General features: G+C 39.8%; 1 protein-coding gene across 6 annotated transcripts in view; it reads right to left on the bottom strand.

The window, feature by feature from the left end:
* Positions 1–26,120, bottom strand: part of USP6NL (USP6 N-terminal like) — a 245,065-nt gene that overhangs the window by 164,333 nt on the left and 54,612 nt on the right. For all 6 annotated transcript variants that reach the window (XM_086714968.1, XM_086714971.1, XM_086714967.1 and 3 more), the window contains exon 2: positions 8,844–8,930. Coding sequence is in view for 3 of the 6 variants with exons in the window: in XM_086714971.1 (XP_086571097.1) it covers positions 8,844–8,847 (4 nt within the window). In the remaining 3 variants the exon portion in view is untranslated. The remainder of the gene's footprint in view (positions 1–8,843; positions 8,931–26,120) is intronic.

Genomic DNA, 26,120 nt, shown 5'->3' with positions numbered 1-26,120 from the left:
GAAAGGGCAGGGGCACGGGGGAGGCAGGGGTAGGGAGGATGGAGGCGCCGTGAGCGGCCAAGCCAACGGCCACGCATAGACGCGTAACACGGTGGGTCAACAGCAAAGCCAACCCAGGTCTCTGCGACTCTTAAAAGAAGACTGCCGCCGGAAAACCTACTCTCTCAGAATGGGATTTCAAAGAGTTTCTCTTCAGAACAGAGTACCTTAAAACTATTATAAAGAGGTGGTTTGGAGCATCCTGCTTTGTGCTACACTGAAGAATTTTCATTCAAGTTGACCTATATACCAAGGTTATCTATATTATGCAGTATATTGTAGATCTAAAAGAAAAACATTAATGACATTCTTCACTAACCTAATGACACAGGTTACAAAACCCATGTAAATAATGTAGTGTTTAAACAATGAGAGTGTGGGGCGCCTGGGTGGCGCAGTCGGTTAAGCGTCCGACTTCAGCCAGGTCACGATCTCGCGGTCCGCGAGTTCGAGCCCTGCGTCGGGCTCTGGCCTGATGGCTCAGAGCCTGGAGCCTGTTTCCGATTCTGTGTCTCCCTCTCTCTCTGCCCCTCCCCCGTTCATGCTCTGTCTCTCTCTGTCCCAAAAATAAATAAACGTTGAAAAAAAAAAAAAAATTAAAAAAAAAAAAAAAAAAACAATGAGAGTGTGACAGCAGTTGGTAAATGGTTTGCAATTTTAAGATTTAACTAGCAAAAGTAATTTAGAAGATTTACTGAGATCATATTGTAACATTATAATAAGTGACATTTATGCTAAGAATTTAAATGACTTTTAATGAAAGGAAACGATTTTCACAGAAAATATTTTAACTACAAATCAATTTCTTCTATATATGTATGTATAGATGTATGTATAGGTGTGTGTGTGTGTGTGTGACAGAGAGAGGGAGTGCAAGAAAGAGAATCAAATGGACAAAATGTAAACAACTGGTACATCAGATAAAGGTATATGAAGAATTTGGGTTCTATGTTTACAACGTTTCTTGTTACAAGTTTGAAAAAATTATCAAAACAAGATACAAAATAATGTAAATCACCTCCTAACAAAAACCTAATACTATATTGTACTTCTACTACACTTCTTTTTCTTTTTAATTTGAGAGTGAGCAAGAGAGTGTGCGTACACATAAACGGGGGGAGAGGGGCAGAGGGAGAGAGAGAAAGAGAATCCCAAGCAGCCTCCACATTCAGCACAAAGCCTAGTGCGTGGCTCAATCCCACGACCCCGCATCATGACCTGAGCCAAAATCAAGATGCTCCAGTGACAGAGCCATTCAGGCGTCCCCTTCTACTGTATTTGAATACTGTAACTGAATATACTCTGTAAGAAATACTACATTAAACTCATGTTCAATGTCCCATAGTATCAAACTAAGAATTACTCACTTTTCTGTAGTGGTCAAAAAGATGACAAATTGCTAAAAGTAAAGTATATTCCATTTTTGATGGTTCGTCTTAACACAATGAAGTGCCTTAAACCAAGAAACTGAACTAACGAATTTCCTGAGAAGCAATTTTTCTGGGCATCCTCCATCACCTCACCTACACTGTACGGCTGCCACACGTCAGACAGGTGACACACGGTATCTCTCAACAGGGTCTACTCTACTCCGTACACGGCCCCTGCCCACTCAACGCCAGTAGGTCTCCCCAGTAACTAGAATGACCAAAAGTCTCCATACGCCCCCAAATTCAGCCCCCTCCCCCGAATTAAAAATCAATGATTATACAGTTGACCCTGGAACAAGGGGGGAGTTAGAAACACCAAACCCCCACACAACTGAAAATCCACCTATAACTTCTGACTCCCCCAAAACTTAACTACAAATAGTGTACTCTTGAATAGAAGCCTTACAGATAAAGAGTTGATTAACACATATTTCATGTCATGTGCGACATACGTATGCTGTGTTCCTACGATAAAGTAACCAGAGAAACGAAGTATTAAAAAATCATAAGGAAACTACATTCAGAGTACTGCACTGTATTCTTTTTAAGTATAGTTGACACACAATGTTACGTTAGTTTCAAGTGTACAATACAGGGATCCGAGAACCCTACAGCTCTATACACTGTGCTGTACTCCCAAGTGTACCTACCATCTGTCACCACACATACTGTACTGTATTTACCAAAAAAATCCATGTTACTCAAGTGGGCTCGCACCATGCACACCCATATTGTTCGAGGATCAACTTGTATTCATTTTAAGAATGGTTAACATTGAAAACTTTACTTCCAAAATCCAAACTTATCAAACATAAATGAGTCTTAGTGTAACAAATAGACACTTGTTATACTTTACAAAAGGATTTCTTTCACGATTCCATTAAATGCAGATAGCCCACCATTCAAAATACAATTCAACTTAAATTTTCTTTTCTTTAACCTCTACCCAGCTTCTCAGGTACACAGCTATTCCATAAAACAGGATATACATGTATCTAGATAATTATCCTAGACAGAAACTTTAGCCAATACTTAGGGAAAGCCTTCTATTATCTGTTGCGTGATTTTTCTATTCAATAAGACTTGGAAGAATCCTCATGCCAAGACTGAGGGACTCAGTAATCTACTCACTTATTTATAACATTACCTGTTCCAACAAATGTTAAAACAAATTGTTTTCACTTCAGCATGAACTCTTATGTCTACTGCTCCAGAGGAATAAAGATATATGCTCTATTAGAAAGCCATAAATATACTACATCTCAAATTACTCACTGACATTACTTTTTCCTCAGTTAAGTGAGAAGTGTTTCAGATCCAGAAGTGATCTCAAAATCCCCACTCCTTTATTTAGGTCAAAGGGCAGTATCAAACACTCCAACATAACAGAATCACTCCTGGATTGTCAAGTCAGAAGAGAATTAACACAGAAATCCTCTCTTAAAAACAAACAAACAAAACATATAATTAGTTATAGAGCAAAAGTTTTCTAAGTTAAATAAAATATGTAAGACTAAAATTTTAAAAACAGAGTAGATAAGCTTTATTTTTTCAAGTTAAAACATGGGCAAATAAAATTAAGTAGTATCCTAAATAATCACTTCTGGGATTTGATGTTTTTTGGCTTATTTTTTTTAACACATTCCTCCAAAATCATCATCTTTAGAAATTTTCAGCAATGCTTTTTACAAGAACTACTCCTATTGTTACAATCTCCTTTAAAGCTCTAAGAGGTTCATTTCAAACTACAGCTACAGTTTAAATATAATGACTTTCATATAAATATTTCATCTTTGGCACCATCTGATAAGACAGAATTTGGGGGAAAAAAATCTTGATAAATGTTTAACATTGCAAAATATGCAAATACAGAAAAACAAAAACAATTTCAGTACTGAAAATCAAAAGGCTTTTTGTGGATTGTGATAAAGTTAACAATCCACAATGAAATGCACATCGCAGAAGCATCACACTTTCCACAAGGTACGTATCTAACCTCAGAATTCGACAGAATATATAAAGATCTAAACTAAAAGCTGAAAAACACCTCAAACATGTAACAAATTCTCTAGGCTCTGGAGCTGGGACACCCCCCCCCCCCCCCCCCCCCGGCGAGTGTGCCAGGCTGTGCGGCAAAAGCGGTCCGTCAGCAGCTGGGCACGAAGAACAGCCTGGTGAGAGCCAGTCACCTCCAAGCCCCCAACAGTTCGCCCCACATGCTGTACAACTCCTACCACATCCCGCGTGGTCCATGACATGGCAAGGGTTAGCAAATGCTTCACAGATAAATCTGCCCAGATGTAACAAGTACCAACCTTCCTCTTAATCGCTAGAGCCATACTGAAAAAAACTTTAGTCACCCATCATTCTCACCCAAACCCAGGTTTGGAAATTCTATCTAGACTTTAATGACACATCATCCTATGTTGTAACCTATACCATGATTCTCCACTATTTTTTCAAAAACAGGAACTCTGATATACTCAGTTCCCACCTTTTTGAAAACTTACAACCCCCCTGGCAACCACATCATAACACTGACATTGTAACACTCCCTACCCTATAGTTACAGTGGTCTGCTCAAGAACGGGCATCTATCAGGAGAGAAGATCACCAAAATGGCAAGCATAAGAAATGTAATTCACAGTCTATTTCAAAGGAAGCCTAGTATAAGCTTAAAAGTAAGAAAAAAGCCAGAAAAAGGCAAATACTGCCTGTAACCGATTCTTTTCAATTACATCTAACAAAAATGTCTATTTGTCAGACTAATTTTTCCAGAATGAAATCTTCAGTTGCTCCCCTAACTGAACTTTTTTTTTAAATGTTTACTTGTTTATATTTGAGAGAGAGCGTGCGTGGGTCAGAGGCAGGGAGAGAGGGAGACAGAGGATCCCAAGGAGACTCTGCACTGAGACCAAAGAGCCAATGTGGCAGTTCGAACTCACAAACTGCAAGACCATGCCCTGAGCCGAAGTCAGACAAGACACCCGGGCGCCCCTCCCCTAACTGCACTTCTTTAACAGCTCCTTAAGCCCTACAGGGTGAAGTCCAAACTTCCCGGAGCGTCTGGGACCCAGACCCCGTTAGCATCTCCGCCAGCTTTCCCTCTCCCTCGGTCTCCATTCCCCATCTCCAAGCTCCCAAATGCTCAACTACGTGGCAACACCTATGTGTAGTCACACCTCCATGCCTTTCTCACACTGCTCCACTGCCTTGGAATGCTCTATCCTATGCCACACTCCCCCCTACCCACACGTACACACTACCCCCCCGCCCCACCCTCAATCTTTCTTCATGTAGGATCAGCTTAAATTTCACCTAAAAGTAGTAACTCACGGAACAGCTACTCCATACTAAAACAAGTTACTTAGGAACACCCCATCCACACAGTTTATCAAACACATATTAGGAGCCAGGAAAAGTGCTCAGCACGTAGTAAAAACCTTTGCCCTCAAGGATCTTACAGAGTACATGGTGTAAGAGTGAAGAGCTGAGTGGCAGGAACTAGAATGAGGCAAGCAGACCACCACAGGAAGCAGCATATTGGCGCCACCTAGCAAGCAAAGCAAAGAGAGGAACACTAGGAACCAGGGAACTAAGCAGAAACTGGTTTTCTTTTCTTCAGTGTGAAACAGTCAGTTTGGACTTTATGGTAATACCAGTGGCACGTTCATTCTTTGTGGCTGCTTGTCTTCACAACAAACAGAGAAATTACAGATAAAATATAAAAACAAATCACTAAAATGACATACCTATGCCCCAAAACATATTAAACATCTCCAGATTAAAATCTAACAGGGGGGCACCGGGGTGGCTCAGTTGGTTAAGCCGGTGACTCCTGCCTTCCACTCAGGTCATGATCTCACGGTTTGCGAGATCCAGCCCCACACTGGGCTTTGCGCCGAGAGCACATGGCCTGCTTGGGACTCTCTCTCTCCCTCTCTCTCTCTCTCTCTCTCTCTCTCTCTCTGTCTGAAAATAAACAAACATTAAAAATAAAACAAAATCTCGGGGCGCCTGGGTGGCACAGTCGGTTAAGCGTCTGACTTCAGCCAGGTCACGATCTCGCGGTCCGGGAGTTCGAGCCCCGCATCAGGCTCTGGGCTGATGGCTCAGAGCCTGGAGCCTGTTTCTGATTCTGTGTCTCCCTCTCTCTCTGCCCCTCCCCCGTTCATGCTCTGTCTCTCTCTGTCCCAAAAATAAATAAACGTTGAAAAAAAAAAATTTTTTTTTTAAATAAATAAATAAAACAAAATCTAACAGGAACACAAAGTATGAGCCAAACTAAAACCAGGAGGTCTGCTGGGCTGTGGGCCCCAAAGCAGGAAAAGGCAGCAGGAAGTAAATCCCAGGGGAGAACTGTATATAAGAGTTCATGTGAAGCAGGGTCAGTAGCCAGGCTCCTCGCTTAAAACCAGGGACGGGGGAGGGGGGACACTCCTCCTTGATGATAAAATGGGACTGAAAAAGGCCTTTGCTAACTTGCTGAAGCTACAGCTTAGGAAGCTGCTGACCTAATGCCAGCTGACTCCGTGACAGAATCTGTGATATCACCAACATCACCATGCGGCTGGTGCTCTGATCCACCAACACAAGACCTGATTCTGATCTGGGAACTCCAAAGGCACGCAGAGACAACTGCAAATGTGCTACACCAGCAGGAAAATCACAAAAGGAGACAGCCATAGGAGAAAGAGAAAGAATTTTCATCAGAGTGTGCCTGCAAAACTACAGAATATGATGAAACACCAACAGCAGCAACAACTACAATATAAATTCACTGGAGACAAAATTAAAAAATAATCAAGTGATCTGAGAAACACTTCAAAATAAGCACACATGAAAGATCCACATAGAAATAAAAGAATAATAAATCAAATCTTTAAAATAAAAACAAGCAGAGGGGCACCTGGGTGGCTCAGTCGGTTAAGCGTCCGACTTCGGCTTAGGTCACGATCTCGCGGTCCGTGGGTTCGAGCCCCGCGTCGGGCTCTGTGCTGACAGCTCAGAGCCTGGAGCCTGTTTCAGATTCTGTGTCTCCCTCTCTCTGACCCTCCCCCGTTCATGCTCTGCCTCTGTCTCAAAAATAAATAAACGTTAAAAAAAAAATTTAAAAAAATAAATAAATAAAAACAAGCAGAAATAAGAAAAGAATTAAAGGGCATAAAAAACAACCAATTTGGGGCACGTGGGTGGCTCAGTCGATTAAGTGTCCAACCTGGGCTCAGGTCATGATCTCGCAGTTCATAGTTTGAGCCCCATGTCGGGCTCTGTGTTCACAGCTCGGAGCCTGGAGCCTGCTTCGGATTCTGTGTCTCCCTCTCTTTGCCCCTGCCCCGCCTCAAAAATAAATAAATATTTTTAATAAATAAACATTTTTATAAAGTGTAATTTATAATTCAAAAAAGAACCAATTAAAAACCTTAGAAATGAAATATAGCCACTGTAATTCACAAATAAGAAGTTGTATGTCATTCAGATAATTTATTATTAGTTGCCTAACAAGGTACCCCCACCCTCTCTGCCTTTGTCCCCACAGGGCTCTGAATTTTTAGAGGCAGCAGGTATACAAGACCCTGTTAGACACTGCGATTCAAAAATGAAAGACCCTAAAAAAGAGGTTAGAGAGGGAGGGAGCCAAAACATAAGAGACTCTTAAAAACTGAGAACAAACTGAGGGTGGATGGGGGATGGGAGGGAGAGGAAAGTGGGTGATGGGCATTGAGGAGGGCACCTGTTGGGATGAGCACTGGGTGTTGTATGGAAACCAATTTGATAATAAATTTCATATTTAAAAAAAGAAAAAAAAAAAAAAATGAAAGACCCTGGGTACCTGTCCTCAAAGAACTCTGTAACAGGGACGCTAACAGAACACTAAGATTACAAAGTAGAACAGAATGTAAATTGCCCAAAATGTAAGCATTTTTAAGTTAAAATGCTGGACATTTCTTAGTTTTCATAAACTCATATGGTCATCTTTACTAGAGTTGGCACTTTACATTAGATAAATGTTCTCACAAAATTTCATCTGAATGGAGCAGAAATAATAAAAGCTGCTTCTTCTTGAATCTGTATTTGAACTCATGTAGCAGCTATCCTGGTTTACTCAAAGGACACCACCGAATAAGTACCCACTGAAAACTCTCGAAAATCAAAGCGTACTTCTTGCGATATTATTCTTAATAGAAAGCACTCAAAGATTTCACAGCAACAACAGCCTTGTTTTCATTTAACAACTGCTTAATTATTTCAATCAATGGTAAGAAAAACTATCCAGGGTGACTGGGTGGCTCAGTCAGTTAAGTATCTGACTTGATTGCGGCTCAAGTCATGATCTCAAGGTTCATGGATTCGAGCCCTCCGGAGGCTGCTTAAGATTGTCTCTCTTTCTCTCTCTCTCTCTCTCTCTCTCTCTCTCTCTGCTCCTCCCCTGCTCACGCACACACGCATGCTCTCTCTCTCTCTCAAAATAAATAAACTTAAAAAAAATCTTTTAAAAAAGTAAATTAAATTAATAAACACTCTATCCATATTAAGATAATCAATATGAATTACATGTGAAAATGTTTAAACTCTCTAACATTATACTCCAGCAGGAAATGCTCACTCTATTCAAAGCTCGCATAATCAAAAAATCTGTACTTTTTAAAAAATACATCAAAATTGTTATATGATCACAGTCAAGGCAAAACTCGTAATTCTTTCCTCACTCCCTAAAATAAACTGTTAATACAAAGTCGTAAAACCCAGGTCTCCTAGTCACAGCCGGAAGCAGACTGGAATGGCAGAAAATACTATGTACAGAACCACTACGGGAGAAAATAAAACCTGTATCAAATTTGGAAAGTCTACAGGATAGATGTGGTTTTCATTCCATCAAAGACATTAATACATGTTTTTTTTTTTTTGCTTATATACTCACCCATGTTACCCAATGATCAAACCTCATACAATTAAACTTCTGCTAATTACAATCAATTTAAATTTTCCCTCTTAATATTTCTTTCTTTTTCCCCCACCCACTTCTCCTGTGGCAACCACTAGACTATCCTCTATATTTGAGGGTTTCCCTCTTCATATTTTCCACAAGTCACTTCCCAATTTTCAACAGAAAATTTTAGATAACAGAATTAAATCAGCCAAGAAACTAATGACACAGATTTCCTCACCATATCTAACTTTTCAGAATAAACCAAGCATCAAAAAGTATCTCCTTGTTTAAATACAGATAGGTACACAGTACTGGGCTGCCCAAAGTATCCAGTCTCTGATGAAGTAACATAATTCCAGTTTGTCCAATAATAAACTTTTTCTATTTTTTCAGTACACTGCAAATGCTGCCCAGGCCTCTGAAATGAAACACAGGACACTTACTCATGACTGGAAATATCTCTGTAGGCTGTCCCAATCAGATAGTAAACCAAAATCTGCTGTCCAAGGTTTCTCAGAAGAATACATGTCCTAGTAAGAAAACGGAGAGAAAGAAATCATCTTTTTAAAGGTCAGCATTTAAAATAAAATTTTTTTTTATTTTTTTTTAACGTTTATTTATTTTTGAAAGACAGAGACAGAGTGCAAGTGGGGAAGGGGCAGAGAGAGAGGGAGACACAGAATCTGAATCAGGCTCCAGGCTCTGAGCTGTCAGCACAGGGCCCGACGCGGGGCTCAAACTCACAAACCGTGAGATCATGACGTGAGCCGAAGTCAGACACTTAACCGACTGATCCACCCAGGCGCCCCTAAAATAAAATTTTCTAAAAAGAAATGAAAATAATTTGGTTTCAACAGTTTTCTATTTCCAAAAGAACCTTCTGAATATAAAACCTTCATCTAAAAATATAAAAAATTGCCAATCTTTAAAACATCATGATTCCACTTGTATTTTCCTTTGTCTATAAGAAGTTACCCCCAAAGCAAATAGTACATACAAAGTAATTATCACACAGAAACTTATTATCACACAGAAACAGGTGTCCTTGGTTTTCACTTACTAAAAACTTATTCCCTCCCCCTTTCCCAAATAAGTAAGTCCTAGAAAGAAAGTACTCCATCTAGGATAAAGACAGCATATCGCATCTGCTAAATTGATTTTTGATTACACATAAATAATTTATACACTATCAAATGAAGACCACTAAAGGTATTGCTATAGACTTTCTCTAATAATGGGCATTTTCCTCATTATAAAATATGGTTTCATTGTTTAAAAAAATTGGAAACAACGGCAAAATAGAAAGAAAAATTCTCTTACCACAAAATGCCACTACATCTACCCAATTACGTGGGGCACGTTCCTTTCAAGGGATTTTTTTTGTAAGTATTTCTTCAAAATACACTTTATAGGGGTGCCTGGGCGGCTCAGTCGGTTAAGCATCCAACTTCGGCTCCGGTCATGATCTCGTGTTTCATGGGTTCGAGCCCCATGTCTGTGTTGACAGCTCAGAGCCTGGAACCTGCTTTGAATTCTGTGTCTCCTTCTCTCTGCCCCTCCCCCGCTCACATCTGTCTCTCAGTCTCACAAAAATAAATACACATTTAAAAAAATTAAAATATACTTTATAAATACTACATACAAAATTTTGTATTTGGTTCTTTTCACTTCAGTATAACATAAAGCATCACCCTGCATTAGTATAAATACAAACTAAATCTGCCTTACTTGATTAATATATTAAAGAAAATGAGGCATAAAGTAATACTAATACTATATTTCAACATAATTACGGATGCACAGTGCCTCCCCAAATCTAATATATAAAATCCCATAGGTAGATTAAGGTTTGATATAACATTTACACTGTGCTTCCTCATTTACAGCTTTGTTCATAAACTGATAAACTACTTTTTGCAATCACAGAAAGTGACGGTTACTTTATTTTCTAAATCAATTAAGAACATAGCATAGTACTAAGGACCACTGACTCTGCAACAGATTAAAGTTAGGGTAACATTTTTTGAAGAAATAATGTTGGTCTCATTTATATACTTCACTCATGTCATGTAAAATACGTGAGAAATACAAATTTACAAAATGAAAATCTGTATGCACAGCATGATTTGTAGACTGTAATTAGCAATGGCATATAATCATAGTACTGCCACGTAATCACCTGACCCCCATCCCACAGGCTTTCTTCTTTATCTATATAGTAAATGCTATGATTTTCATTTCCAGATAACCCAATTATCCCAAAGGAAATGAGAAGTTGTATGAAAAATCTAAAATAACACATAATCTACATGTTAGTTTCAGAATATGTGACAAGAAGTTTCTCACTATAAATACAGTCTTTTGATGGTGTTTCACTCAGGCTGTTAGATCTGTTTTCCCTCCCAGGGAACTAGGAGGTCAAACATGCTGAGCCCTGGAGCATGGTGAATGATGACACAGGAAGGCAATCCCATGTTACAGATACACAGGGTAGATTAAACATTCACAGATGATCCAGGAGTTTACTTATAGTTCACTTACACTGGTAGAGTCTAGTCTCTTTGGTCAGGGACTTTTCTCTTTGTTGCTGTTTATAACAAAGTTTTTGATCTTAAATTTAAAATTCCTAAATGGTGGGGCACCTGGGTGGCTCAGTCGGTTGAGCATCTGAACTTCTGCCTAGGTCATGATCTCGCAATTCGTGAGTTCAAGCCCCGCTTCAGGCCCTGTGCTGATAGCTCGGAGCCTGGAGCGTGCTACGGATTCTGGGTCTCCTTCTCTCTCTGCCCCTCCCCTGCTCATGCTGTCTCTCAAAAATAAATAAATGTTCTAAAAAAAATTTTTAATTCCTAAATGGCAACATGAAAGCATTTTATACTAAGTAGCGCCTCCTACCCATAATTGTAAAATGCTGAACAAATACTTATTCAAGAACTGAACTTCCTAACATATCAAGTTTTCTTATCGCTAAAAATAGTAACCTCAAAAATACGAGGATAATAAAACTTACCAACAGTGGATTTATGACCTTACCATCTAAGGTGATAAATATACTTGACAAATATGAAACAATGCATGAATTGGAATTACTGTAAAATGTCATGGAGTAGTTCTTAGAAAAACATACTTGGAAATTACTCGTAACTGAACTCACTGGTTCAAACTCTTTAGCATAATCGCAACTTTGAAATGTAGACCCTCCTGTCTACTTTCAAAGTAGGTCGCATGCAAATTCTTTTAAGCACCAACGCAGTTCAGAAGCATGTAAGATAAAATGGGCACAGGGGAGCCCAGGTGGCTCAGCTGGTTAAGGGTCTGACTCTTGATTTCAGCTCATAATCTCAGGTCATAATCTCAAGCTTAGTGAGGTCAAGCCCCACATCAGGCTCTGTCCTGACAGCACAGAGCTTGCTAGGGATTCTCCCTCCCAATCTCTCTCTTTGCCCCTACCCCGCTCACACTCGTGCTTTCTCTCTCAAAATAAATAATGTGCACACTCTCTTTCTCCTCCTCTAAATGCTATCCCCTCCCAATGGACATAGAAAAAAGAGAAGAAAAAAATCTAACTTTGTTTTTCACACCATCCAAGAGGGAAAAAAAATAATTTGTTTTAAATCCACAGTTTCACATAGTGGGTATACTGGGGTATTTCTGTAAAATCTGGCCTTTAAAGTCATTTTCTAGTAACTTGAGCTATGCTATTTATCCTCCACATGGGAATGTGTACTCACACTAACCTAATATAGATTCTTTCAAGTGACACCTCCAACTTTTTGTGACAAAACTTGATCTGCATGAATGGTAAGCAGGGCTACGGATAACCCATCCTGACAGGGAACTCAGGGTAAACGCAGGGCGCGTGGGTGGCTTAAGCGTCCAACTCTTGATTTCAGTTCAGGTCATGATCTTATAGTTCACAAGATCAAGCCCTGCACCAGGCTCCACGCTGACAGCGCACAGCCTACTTGGGATTCTCTCTCTCCCTCTCTCTCTGCCCCTCCCCCACATGTGCGCACAAAGTACATAAACATTTAAAATAAATCAATAATAATTTTTTTTAAAAAGTAAAACAGGGGGGCGCCTGGGTGGCGCAGTCGGTTAAGCGTCGACTTCAGCCAGGTCACGATCTCGCGGTCCGTGAGTTCGAGCCCCGCGTCAGGCTCTGGGCGGATGGCTCAGAGCCTGGAGCCTGTTTCCGATTCTGTGTCTCCCTCTCTCTCTGCCCCTCCCCCGTTCATGCTCTGTCTCTCTCTGTCCCAAAAATAAATAAACGTTGAAAAAAAAATTTTTTTTTAAAAAATAAATAAATAAATAAATAAATAAAAAGTAAAACAGGGGCGCCTGGGTGGCTCAGTCGGTTAAGCGGCCGACTTCGGCTCAGGTCATGATCTCGCGTTCCGTAAGTTCGAGCCCCGCGTCGGGCTCTGTGCTGACAGCTCAGAGCCTGGAGCCTGTTTCGGATTCTGTGTCTCCCTCTCTCTGACCCTCCCCCATTCATGCTCTGTCTCTCTCTGTCTCAAAAATAAATAAACATTAAAAAAAAAAAATTTTTTTTTTAAAAAAAGTAAAACAAACTCCGCCATATCCTCTTCTTTACTGCAGGCACTAGGCAGCCTAAAATAATTTCTGATGCTTTTAGACAGTTTAAACCTCTAGAAGTATTGGAAAGGATTTCTGGGTTTTATAACACCAGATAATATATTTTAGAACAAGCTCAGCAGCCCCAATTTTAATGATTTTAAAACTTAAATTTAACAGAATTATAAACCACAACATATGGTATCACATTCTATTGTTTCTTATAATATTCTTTCAGGAGATCAAATTAACAGTAATTCACTTCACTGTATACGATCTTCTATGGAAAGAAATACATGAGAATGTCAATCTCCACTACCAGCCGATGGGATCTCCATTCTTTTACTCTTAGCACAAATTACAATTTCAGAAAATTAAATTTAATCTTGAGAACATTATGCTAAGTGAAATAAGCAAGTCATATATAAGACAAACACCCTATGATTCCACTTACAAGAATGAAGTAGGTAGAGAAGTCAAATTCAGGGACAGAAAGTAGAATGGTGGGTACCAGAAGCTGGGGGCGGGGTGGGGGAGGACAGGAAGTTAATGTTTAATGGGGACAGAGTTTCAGTTTGGGAGGATGAAAAAAAGTTCTGGAGATGAATGGTGATGGTCCTACATTAATGTAAATGTAGTTAATGCCACTGAACTGGACACTTAAAAAAGGTTAAAATGGTAGTCTTGTGTGTATTTAACCACAATGCAAAAATACAAGTAACAAAAAAAGAATCCAATGTACCTACGGCTCCAAAAGAGCAAGCAAATCGTAAAGTAACAAATTTATTACAAAGTGTCTTAAGTGTTTTTATTAATAAATATCCAAAACCAACCACACATTTCTAAAATATTTGGCTTTGAAGGAAAAAGAAGCGTATACCTGAGAAATAGCTAGGACTCATTATTTATATATTTTTAAATCCCTCCAATTAAATAACACAGGCCCCTGGGGCGCCTGGGTGGCTCAGTCGGTTAAGCGGCCGACTTTGGCTCAGGTCATGATCTCATGGTCCATGAGTTCGAGCCCCGCGTCGGGCTCTGTGCTGACAGCTCAGAGCCTGGAGCCTGTTTCAGATTTTGTGTCTCCCTCTCTCTGGCCCTCCCCTGTTCATGCTCTGTCTCTCTCTGTCTCAAAAATAAATAAACATTAAAAAAAAAAATTTTTTTTTAAATAAAAAAAAATAATAATAAATAACACAGGCCCTGTTAAAGCCAGAAGCAAAACACATACTTTCAGCACTGAATGTCCAAGTCCTTTCCTGTCCCTCCACCACCACAGTTCCCTATGATCTCTCAAGTTCATTTTGTTTTTTCTGTCCATCTGCAAAATATTTCTCTCTAAATAAATATATATACCTTTTCATTCAAGTGCTCTTGTATTGGTAAAACACTCACACCAAGCAGCTGAAGACCATGTGTTAAGACTTGAAAAACTTTAGTTACAGCTCCATTTTTATCTTTTAGCATCCTTCAATGTTTTGTAGAGTAAGAACGATGGCAAAGAAAGTATTTAATTAATTCTTCCTCATAATTTCTAACTTCATGGTCAGTTTCCGAAGAACATCCACTACTTCACTGTGAACTTTCCAATTTTTACCATTCAAGATAAGTATCTCTCCAACTAAAAATACAGCTGTCAGGTAATTCCGTTTCTGAGATTCTTGGGCCCAAAGAGCTTGCGAACCCTCTTGCTACGTGACATCAAAAATACTTGATAAAATACAATAATTATCCTATTAAATGCACAGCAAAGCTCATAAGCAACTAAGAGAAATCCTCAGAGACCGAAAAAACGCACAGGAGCACAAAGAGAGGGTGATAAGTAAGCACTGACGCCAGCAACAGGCCTTCCAGGCAATTGCCAATCTCCCATAACCACGCTGCACCGTCCAATACTGCAGCCACCAGCCTGTAGCTATTTAAACTTAAATTAATTAAAACCATGTAAAATTTAAAATTCCATTGCTTTGTCATACCTCATACATTTTAAATGTGGCTAGTGGCTGCTGTATTAGCAGAGGTGTGTAACATTTCCATGATCCCCGAAAATTCTACCAGACAATGCTGAAGGGCTTTCAGTGCTGACAGTCATGCTTGGGACAAAACTAGAGCTTTACACAATACAACATGGAAAGTCAGACTACAGATAAGTACAGACAGCCTGGGACCTGAAACACTACATCTTCAATAAAAATAATTAACTAAGTAAGGGGGGAAAAAAAATCTACCCCAAAGGAAGATTGAAGGAAAATTCTCTAGGTTTATTTGTGTTTGGGGAGGGGGAGGGGAGTATTCACTGGAAATCTGTAACCAAAACCAACCTTCACCCAGGCTTCAAGTTCAAATCCATACACTTGTATATTATAAAAATCTCAAACCTAGAAATTAAGTTGCCCTGGTTTGACATTGTCCTCAATGGCAAATTCCCTCTGGGAGAAAGCACTCTTAAGCCAAGTCTCATAAGCATTTCCACAAAGTTACAGGAAAAATTAGCTCAAAATTTAAAACTATGCATAAGCAAGATTCGACAGAAATAAGCAGACTCATCACAAATATGTCAAAAAGGAAAGGACAATAATGTTTTGAAAAACAACAGGAAATGAAAAATATGAGCAAAAAAGAAGGCAACAAATTTGGAAAAGAATCAAGTGAAAAACAGGATAACTAAAATTAAAGCTCAACAGACAAGTTCAGCAAAGTGGATGCTGCTAAAGAGAGAATTAATGAACCAGATGACAGATCTGAAATCATCCAGGATGCAACAAAGACAGATTAAAAAATATAAAGGAAGATTAAGAGATATGAAAAATAGATTAAAACATCTATTTTACATATATATATCTAATTGGGAGTTTTAGAAAGAGAACATTAAGAATGAGGGAGAGACAATCTGCAAAAAGACAATAGCCAAGAATTTTCCTGAACTGCTGAAAGACACTAAAGTACAGACTCAGGTTCAGCAAATTCCACAAAGTATAAATAAAATGAAAACTGACACCTAGAAATACCATCGTGAAACTGTGAAACATCAATGACAGAGAGTTCTTAAAAGCAACCAGAAACCAAAGGCAGATTGCTCACAGAAGGAACAATGAGACTTGACATCTGACTTACCAACTGCAACAATGGGAGCCAGAAGACACTGGAATAATGTCTTCAAAGCCAAAATAAAGAAACTGTTAACCATAATTATATACTCAACACAGTTAAAACTAACTTTTCAAGAAAAATGACAAAATAATGAAAATTTCAGACACAAACTGCGAGAATATAAACAGATCCTCATTAAAGATGCTTCCAAAACTTGTTCACAAATATGGAAAATGATGCCAAAGAGAAGATCTGAAATACAGGAAAGAATGGTGAGATAAAAGTTGTAAACATGAGTAAACACAAACAAATATTAGAGGTATGATTTCTAAATCAGGAGTTACAAAAAGAAAGAGAGAGAGAAAGTACTGAACAACAGCATGTAATCTAGAAGGGAAGTAATAAGAAAGGAAATATTCCAAGTTTCTTATGCTGTTGTTCAAGAGGAAGATATGGCAGATACTATCTTTTGTTCACATGCCTGCCTTCACTCACTGCTCTCACTGTGACTTCCCTAAGGGTGGGACATACTCCCCACCTCATGGATGTGGGGGCCTGATCGCATGACATGTTGGGACTCTGGGCACAAATGACACTATCCCATTTGTAAGTGGAGGGTTTAAGAGCCCTGAGCTTGGCGTGTGTCTTGTACCCCAACAGCTGCTGGTCCCAGAATGAGTAGACACCCAGCACATAACTGAACCCAACCCAAGGCTTATAGACAAGCCCAGCCAAACCCAGCAGAGACTGCCAAACCTATGAGCTAGACATAAATGTCTGTCCTTTCACAGCCCTGAAATGTTGCAGTGGTTTGTTACACAGCATAATTACTGCAAAAGATGACTAATGCAGAAAGCAAGGACATTAACTTTATTTTTTTTTTCAACTTTTTTTTTTTTTTTTTTTTTTTTTTATTTTTGGGACAGAGAGAGTCAGAGCATGAACGGGGGAGGGGCAGAGAGAGAGGGAGACACAGAATCGGAAACAGGCTCCAGGCTCTGAGCCAACAGCCCAGAGCCCGACGCGGGGCCCGAACCCACGGACCGCGAGATCGTGACCTGGCTGAAGTCGGCCGCTTAACCGACTGCGCCACCCAGGCGCCCAAGGACATTAACTTTAAATGCAAATGAAATGTGTGAGTTTTAGTTTTACTAAAAAGCTTTACTCACTAAATTTGTGAATACACACACACACACACACACACACACACACACGATACTATTAACATAAAGTTCCAAAATATGTAAAATTCACAATAAGTTGTTCAGGGACATATACATATGCAATGTAACTATACAGAAAAGCAAGAGAATGCTAGAGCCTAAAGTTGAACCTGACGGTTTCCCCGGACAAGTAATAGACGGAGGAGGAGGAACAATGAGATGTGATCCAAGAGGATACTGATAATGTTCTATTGCTTAAGTTGAGGGAGGGGACACTATAGACACCATTATATTAGACCCTATGTAACACACATTACACAGAGCTTTTTGTAGAATAAGTTTTATAATACTTTAATATGAAAGAGCAAAACTTTTCCCAAGCCATTCAGAAGTGAAATGATGATAAATGAGAATAACAGAATATGTGTACCCATCCGTATGAAGGAGTTAAATGCATTTAGAATGTTTAAACTATAATTAAGAGGCAGAAATATTTGTAGTGACTCATTCATTCTTTAAAAGTAAAAGACAAAGTCAAGTGATAGGCAGTTCCACTACAAATTGCAAGAGAGCTTTCACGTGCAAAGACTGAGGATTAGACATTATCCACATGTGTAAGAGCAGCAGGCCTACTCAGAGCTGTATCATTGGTGCTACCTGATCTCAGACGTCTGATCACTAAAGCTTCTGATCTCACCCTCAGAGTTGCACAAGCCAAGTTCATTTTCTAGGAGAAATTCCTAGAGCCTGTTTTACAACATTGCTATGTGTTGAACTACCAGCCCAAGAAAGAGCTTAAGAAAATTTCCTTTGTTGAAGCTTGATTCATGACAGCAAAAAAATTTGTAAACAACTCAAATGTCCAACAAGAATTATCAGAAATGATGCCTCAACCAATTTATTTCCCAAAGGATTATAAAGCAATATTTAAATGATTAATGTTGGGTTTTTAAATTTAAAACAAACAGATAATATACAAATTGACTAGCCATTCAATAAATATTTACTGAGCAGCTATTATGAGCCAGGGAGTGTTCTAGGCCCTGCAGACACAGCCAAGAACAAAACAAAGATCCTGGCCCTGTGGAACTTACATTAGAGGATTTCTAGTACCTTTCTTTCTTAATTCAGATTCATAGTTCATTGGTTCAAAGACATATGCTGGGCACACATATACGTACTGGGTAATGTCTTCTCATTCCAGATAAACAACTTCAGTTAATATTAGAGTCACTATTCATTGACACAGGAAGTCTCACCACTATACTTTCCTAACTCTTGGGCTTTCTATAAAGAATGCTGTTTCTGCAGTTTATACCCCCTGAAATACAACGCTAAATTTGAACAACTTTCAATATTTTCCCAGCTCAAGAGAAGTGAAGCAAATCTTCCGTCAGCGCTAGAGTGAAAGGTCTATTTCTCCTACCCACTATTCACTACATCAACACAGCACTTCCTGCTAATAATGTCAGAGAATGAGATGGGCAAAATGTGAAATCATTGGATTTCCTCGGTTTGTTTACACGTGTATGTTAATGAAGCATCAGATAAGAATGAGGTCTAATTTCCCCTTCTACAGGTAGAATCTGAGTTAGGTTTCCAGAAGGACTTATCGAATTCCAGCAGCTTTACACTGGGGAACATGCTAACTTTTATGTTTTTAGAAAAACAAATGTCCTTTCCCAAGCTTCTTTACCTACAGCTATAGAGGCAGGGCCTTTCAAAAGCAGCTTATATGGAAACCAATTTGACAATAAACTTCATATATTGAAAAAAAAAAAAAAAGAATAAACATTTAAAACATTAAAAAAAAAAAAGCAGCTTATAATTTGTTCAGGTTATATTTGCCTAACGCACTTGATACATACTATCAGAGAAGTGCACCTAATGCGAGCTCTGCAGATCAAAGCTAAAACGAAGGATACAAGACATCTGACTTTAAGAGGCCTGGCATCATTTTTTTTTTTTTTTTTTTTTTGGGGACAGAGAGAGACAGAGCATGAACGGGGGAGGGGCAGAGAGAGAGGGAGACACAGAATCGGAAACAGGCTCCAGGCTCTGAGCCATCAGCCCAGAGCCTGACGCGGGGCTCGAACTCACGGACCGCGAGATCGTGACCTGGCTGAAGTCGGCCGCTTAACCGACTGCGCCACCCAGGCGCCCCCTGGCATCATTTTAAAAGTCAGCTAAAAACTCCAGATTCTAAAGACAAGAATCCATCCATCCCTTCAGTAAATACTTATCCAGCTAGACAATATGCAAAAACTTCTCAAGGGGCTTGGTATAAAAAATCAAGGCAAACCTGGTCCCAGCCATCCTGCCACTAACTAAACAAATTCAGGACAAAAGTACTATCAGCTCATGCAAAGGCCCTGCAGTAAATGAAAATGAGTAAACGTATTGGCCATAAGATGCAAATATATCAAGTTGAAGAGAGGAAAATTCATGTAGTCAATAAGATTGGAATTCAGCAAATTAAATTGATGGTAGGCTGTGGGCCCTGAAGGAAGATCACTCAACATACGAGGAATCCTAGATGCAAGAGGCACAGCTGAGACTCACGTTCTTTACCTGTAAAATGAGAGTTAAACTTTTCAACGCACCTACCACTCAAGACTGTCAAGTGATTATGCCAGAAAAAATGCTTCGGTAATCAAAATATCTTCTATACTCTAGCACTGATTCAGTTCTGGTGGTTGTTGTTTTTGTTTTTTGTTTTTTTTCAGGTCTTATTTTTAAATAAGTTGAAATGATTTTTAAGTTCTCTTTCTAGCACTGTTAGATTTAGGACCTAAAAGCTAATCTTAATTCAATGAGTAAGAGAATTCTAACTTCCCAAGCATTATTAGCAGGATCAATCAATAAATTATTGCAGAAAACCAGGTATGAGCTGAAACAAACTGGTCTAAAATGCTGGTTACAAAAAGGGGGTGTGGGAGGGGGCCAGATTCAAATGACACTTAGAAGAAAGTTAAAATGACTATCAGTAGTGAAGTAATCAAAAGAGCAACCCTGAGAGTTTAAGGGAAGAACCTGGAGCATTCTTCTGGCAATCCCTGGTGACGGCAAATTACCAGCTTTGTAGGAAAAAGATTTTGTAATAGAAAAATATTTCCCAAGCAAGTCTGGTGAATGAGCTTTAGAATTCACACTCATGATAAGCACTGATGAGAAGCAAAATGTGATATAAATTGAGGGATGGAGCTCAATATTTCCAAAAAGCAAGTTCTAAAAAGAAATTTCAGAAATTTATCTTCAGCAATTAATGCAGATAGTCTGCTAATGGTAACTATACTTAGCACTAATTTGAATACATGTTCAAATACAACTTACATTTCCAATAAAACTAGACCACAGGTTACACACCAAGCCTCTTGTTTTAAATACAAAAAGCTAGACAAATATATGTATTTCTTTAATTCTTAAAAATATCAGAGGATATAAATTGGTACAACCACACTGACAAAATTGGTAGTAACTAGTAGGGAAAAATATATATCTGCCTATATTACTCAATAGTTCCGTGCCCAGGTGTATTTCCAAAAGAAAGGACTGCATAAACCCAACAAAGTACACGCACAAAAATGTCCACAGCAGCTTTATTACAATAGCCCAAAACTGGAAATAATTCACATGTGTATTAAAAGAATGGATAAATAAATTGTGATAGGCTTGTGTATGAGGCTGCAACTATGGCACACTATATTTTCCAATAATGGCGACCACAACATTTCCGGTCTCACATGCTCTTCTAGAATCTGATCTCTCCCATTGCTTCTTGGCCTTTTGGCTAAGATCAAGGGCAGAATCTTCTCTCTCCCCATCAAGAGGCAGCGTCTGTTCCCCCGCTCTTCAAACCTAGGCAGGCTCATAACTGCCTCCAAGAATACAATGCAGTGGAAGTAAAACTGCATTAAGTTTCAAAGCCAAGTCATAAGAGGACATACAGCATGTGTCTGGCTCACAGGATCTCCACCGCTCTCCCCACTGCACGTGTGTGGAGGACGCTAGCACTTGGAACACTGCCACGAGGCTGTGAGCACACTCAGGCCACATTTAAGTGCTGGTCCGCCAACGGCAGACACGTGGGCAAAACTTGCAACACTATTAGGCCCAGCCTTCAAGCAGCCCTTCCTGACACCAAAGTGCAGCTATAACAAGCAAGGCTCAAATTACAGTTGTGTATGGAAATCAAGGTCATTGTTTAAGTCACTGAGTTTTGAGGCAATTTTTTAGGTGCCCCAGTAACTAGAACAAGTACAGGGCAATGAAAAAGAAACACTACCGCTACATGCAACAACATAAATGAATCTCGTTGATGGACTACAATATTGAATGAAACAAGCCAGATCAGACACAGAGGAATGTACACTGTATGATACTATTTCGACAAAAACAAAAAACAAGCAATGCAAAACTAGGGGCACCTGGGTGGCTCAAGTCGGTTGAGTGCAGGACTCTTGATTTCACCTCAGGTCATGATCTCACGGGAGACGGGATCGAGCCCCATGTCAGGCTCTGTGCTGACAGCACGGAATCTGCTCGGGACTCGTTCTCTTCCTCTGCCCCTCCCCATCCCCCCCCACCCCTCCCACCCCCCCCCACCCCCCGCTTGGTCACTCCCTCTCTCTCTCAAAACAAATGAGTTTTTTTAATGTAAAACTAGTCTATGGTGCTAGAAAACTGAGTAATTGTTACCCAAGGCAAGGAAGATAGGTAGTATGGATTGGGAAGGAGTGTGACACGGGCCTTCTGGGGTGGCAAAAATGTTCTGTATATTCATCTGAGTATGATTATACATTTACAAAAACTCCTCAGGATATACATTTAAGATTAGTGCACATTACTATATGTATATTATACCTTAATTTAAAACCTAGGGAAGGATGGTGATCAAAGAACTAACAAGGAATCAGGAGGACAGGGCAGAGCATGCGTGGCACATTGGGGTTTCTTCCCTCCTGGAAATATCTGCCTAATCAAGAGATGCCTGAGAGGCTAAACTGCATGGAGGCGGCCTTGGAGACTCAGAAGCCAAAGTGTCAGAGTACAAGATCCTCCAAGGGAGCCATCCCCTACTTTGGAATAAGACCACATAAGGCTGAATCCCAGAAGGTATAACACAGAAGTAAACTAAACCGGTCCTTGCATAGATTCAAAAAAACTTAATTTGAATAAAGGTAAGACCAAGTGCCTGGCAAAAGCAACAGAAAAAGCTTTACCTAAATCGGTAACTACTTCTAGACATATTTTTTCAAATAGAATGAACAGTACACAATCAAAGACAGGCAGGAACATTAGGAGATAAGACCCCTCGAGAAATGAAAGACTACAGAAAAAATCTGCACGACCAGGAGATAGTTGCCATGCTCACCCTGTTCAAAGAGATATGTACAGAGCTTGAAATTTTTTTTTTTTTAATTTTTTTTTCAACGTTTATTTATTTTTGGGACAGAGAGAGACAGAGCATGAACGGGGGAGGGGCAGAGAGAGAGGGAGACACAGAATCGGAAACAGGCTCCAGGCTCTGAGCCATCAGCCCAGAGCCCGATGCGGGGCTCGAACTCACGGACCGTGAGATCGTGACCTGGCTGAAGTCGGACGCTTAACCGACTGCGCCACCCAGGCGCCCCCAGAGCTTGAAATTTTTGATAGGGAATTAGAAACTATGAAAGTGACATGACCACTTAAAAGGAACCAAACTGAAATTCTAGAATGAAAAATACAATTAACCAAAATTAAGAACCCAGAGAATAACATTTAAGAGCATACTAGACAGTGGGGCGCCTGGATGGCTCAGTTAAGAGTCCAACTCTTGACTTCGCTTCAGGTCATCTCACGGGTCACGAGATTGAGCCCTAACACCCGGCTCTGCGCTGAAGGTGCAGAGCCTGCTTGGAATTGTCTCTCTCTGCCCCACCTTCCTCCTAAGGGCGTGCAGCCGCGCACTCTCTCTCTCTCAAAATAAATCAACTTAGAAAAAAGAGCATATTAGATGAAGACTAACTTAGTAAACTGGAAGACAGAACACACACACACACACAAAAATCCAGCACAGAAAAGAAACAAAAGAATGGAAAATACAGAAGGCAAGTGAAATGCACAGAGGATGTGGTGAGTCTAACACTGTGGAACTGAAGTCGCAGAAAGATCAAGAAACAGAATGGGGAAGAAGCAATATTGGAAAAGATGATGGCTGAGAACTATCCAAAACGGATGAAAGACATCGGAAGGTATACTCCCCAAGCAAGAAAGGGAGGATTCTTTGAAATCCAAAAAGAAAATCTTAAAAATAGCCTGAGAAAGAAACCAATTACCAAGACAGAAGCAATAAACTATGACTGACTTCTCAATAGAAACAAAGCCAAATAGGGGCACCTGGGTGGCTCAGTCAGCTAAGCGTGTGACTTTGGCTACGTCATGATCTCAGAGCCCATGAGTTTGAGCCCTGCGTCGGGCTCTGTACTGACAGCTTGGAGCCTGGAGCCTGGATTGGATTCTGTGTCTCCCTCTCTCTCTGCTCCTCCCCAGCTCGCACAATACAAATATATCTTTGGGGTTTAAAATATATGCATTTTAAAACATGGTGACAACGAAATGGGTTTAAAAAAGAAGAAAGAAAGAAAGAAAGAAAGAAAGAAAGAAAGAAAGAAAGAAAGAAAGAAAGAAAGAAAGAAAATTAACTTAAATGTTTTTAAAGGCCTTTCACAATCTCAGGAAAAAGAGTGGAAGTTCTCAATATTATACTTTGGTAAGTTGGGAAAACATATCAGAATTTCGTAGGCCAACACTAAAGGAACAGCAAAAGAACACATTATCCCACGCTAATAAAAAAGAAGTAAATGGAATAATTATTTTTACAAAGAGAATCCAAAACAAAGGTAGAATGAGGGGAAAAAATATGGAAAACAAGGAATTCAAGTAGATTTTTTAAATTTTTAAATATTTATGTCAATGTAAAGTTATTAAGTGCCAATTCATTTTTGTAATAGTCATCAGCAAAATACACAAAAATATCTGGCACACATACCTTTTATAAATTTTGACCAATCTTTTCTATTGCGACTTTTTGAAATCTTATTTCACTTTCTCTTTTCTTACCACAGATATGCTAACAAGCATTAAAATGTCCGAAAACCAAATAAGAAGAAACAGGAACAAAAAGCCCAGAGAGCTAACTAGCTTATAAATACTGCATTAGTTCCATAATAAAATATTAATTTGCCATTACTGATCTATGTAAAGTTACTGAAATTAATATATTAAGAAACTCAAAAACAATGTTTTCACTTCTTTCATGAAAAACATTACTCTAATATTTTTAATTCAATTGTTAATTTAGTGAAAGGAAAATTCCAGCATAAAATTATAACTTCTTCTACACTGACATCAATGTCGGCAAGACACAGGTGCAACATGTACCTCTCTCAGAGAATAATCAAATATCTATTTCGAGCCAAAAACACTTAAGCAAACGAGATATGAAACTCCAGAGTCAACTCCTGACCTTCCTATAGGCAAATGAAACTACCCGCCCCTTAATAAATGTTTTTTGATTTTAGGGTAGATTGCTACTAGCATTTTGTGAGAGGTAGGTACCTTAAGTAAGGTAGCCTAAGCTCTCGCAAAGAAACACTGCTACCAAAATTATATCAAAATACTATATTCATATCGTATAGCCTATCTCTGTAAAGAAATCAAAGAATCTTTTTATTTCATTCCAGCCTTTCAGATATAAAAACGAAGAGTGAACAGCGCCAGAATTAAAAAACGAGACCCCAGGGGCGCCTGGGTGGCGCAGTCGGTTAAGCGTCCGACTTCAGCCAGGTCACGATCTCGCGGTCCGTGAGTTCAAGCCCCACATCGGGCTCTGGGCTGATGGCTCAGAGCCTGGAGCCTGTTTCCGATTCTGTGTCTCCCTCTCTCTCTCTGCCCCTCCCCTGTTCATGCTCTGTCTCTCTCTGTCCCAAAAATAAATAAACGTTGAAAAAAAAAAAAAAAACGAGACCCCAAAGCGTACAGAGAGGCGTGTCCAGGTCTACTGCATGAGAGTCAACGAGACGGACTCCCTTTCCACGAGGGCTGAGGAGCAAGACTAAGCCCTTCGTTCAGGTGACTCGAGCGCGGTGCCGAGGGCCGTGTCCACACACCAAACGCGGTTGCCGACGAGCCGTGTGGGGAGCTGACTCCCACCCAAGCGTTCTTCTCTAACCTTCACAGCAGTCTCTTCGGGCGCCGTGGCTGTGCGCATGCTCCGGTCTTATCCTCACAGTGTCCCACCCGCTCACCTCCCCTCTGCACCTACTATCTCCTCCTATTCCTTCAGGTCTTACGAGTCCCTGGCTCAGGGAAGCTTGCCCAACCACCCCCAAGTCAGGTTAGGCTCCTTGCTCCTGGGTTTTATAGCTCCCAGTACTTCAAAGAACCTATCTCCCTGTCATCGTTGAAAACAAGGTAGCTAACCTGAAGCACGGAAGGCACTGGAGAAGTACTTGCTGGATGAACAAACAAATCTGAATTCACAATTCTCCCCAATTTTGCAAAGAAAACAGCCCTCAAAAATTAAGTTATTTGCATGAAATGATATAGCCTGGAAATGGCATAGATCGGTTGAGAATCCAAGTGTCTGCAATTCTAATTCCCATGCTGTGACCCCCAGGTACTATAATGAAATGTGCTAGAAGAAAGATTTCTTTCAAATTGGTATTACTTTTGTTGACTTCCACTGTAAAAAGTGAGATACTTTTTAATGGGGGGCGGGGGGGGGGAGAGACTCTAAATACCAGCGAATCCCACCTAAATGCCAATATGCCTTTCAAAAATCACCCTGAAGGGACAAACTGAAACTTTCTGGGAATAAACGGTCAGAACACTGTTGATAACAATGTC

Source organism: Puma concolor, chromosome B4 (assembly GCF_028749965.1).
Source record: "Puma concolor isolate L17-30 chromosome B4, mPumCon1.1.hap2, whole genome shotgun sequence".
NCBI classification, from domain to species: Eukaryota; Metazoa; Chordata; class Mammalia; order Carnivora; family Felidae; genus Puma; species Puma concolor.
This window is presented reverse-complemented; position numbering and strand designations above follow the sequence as displayed.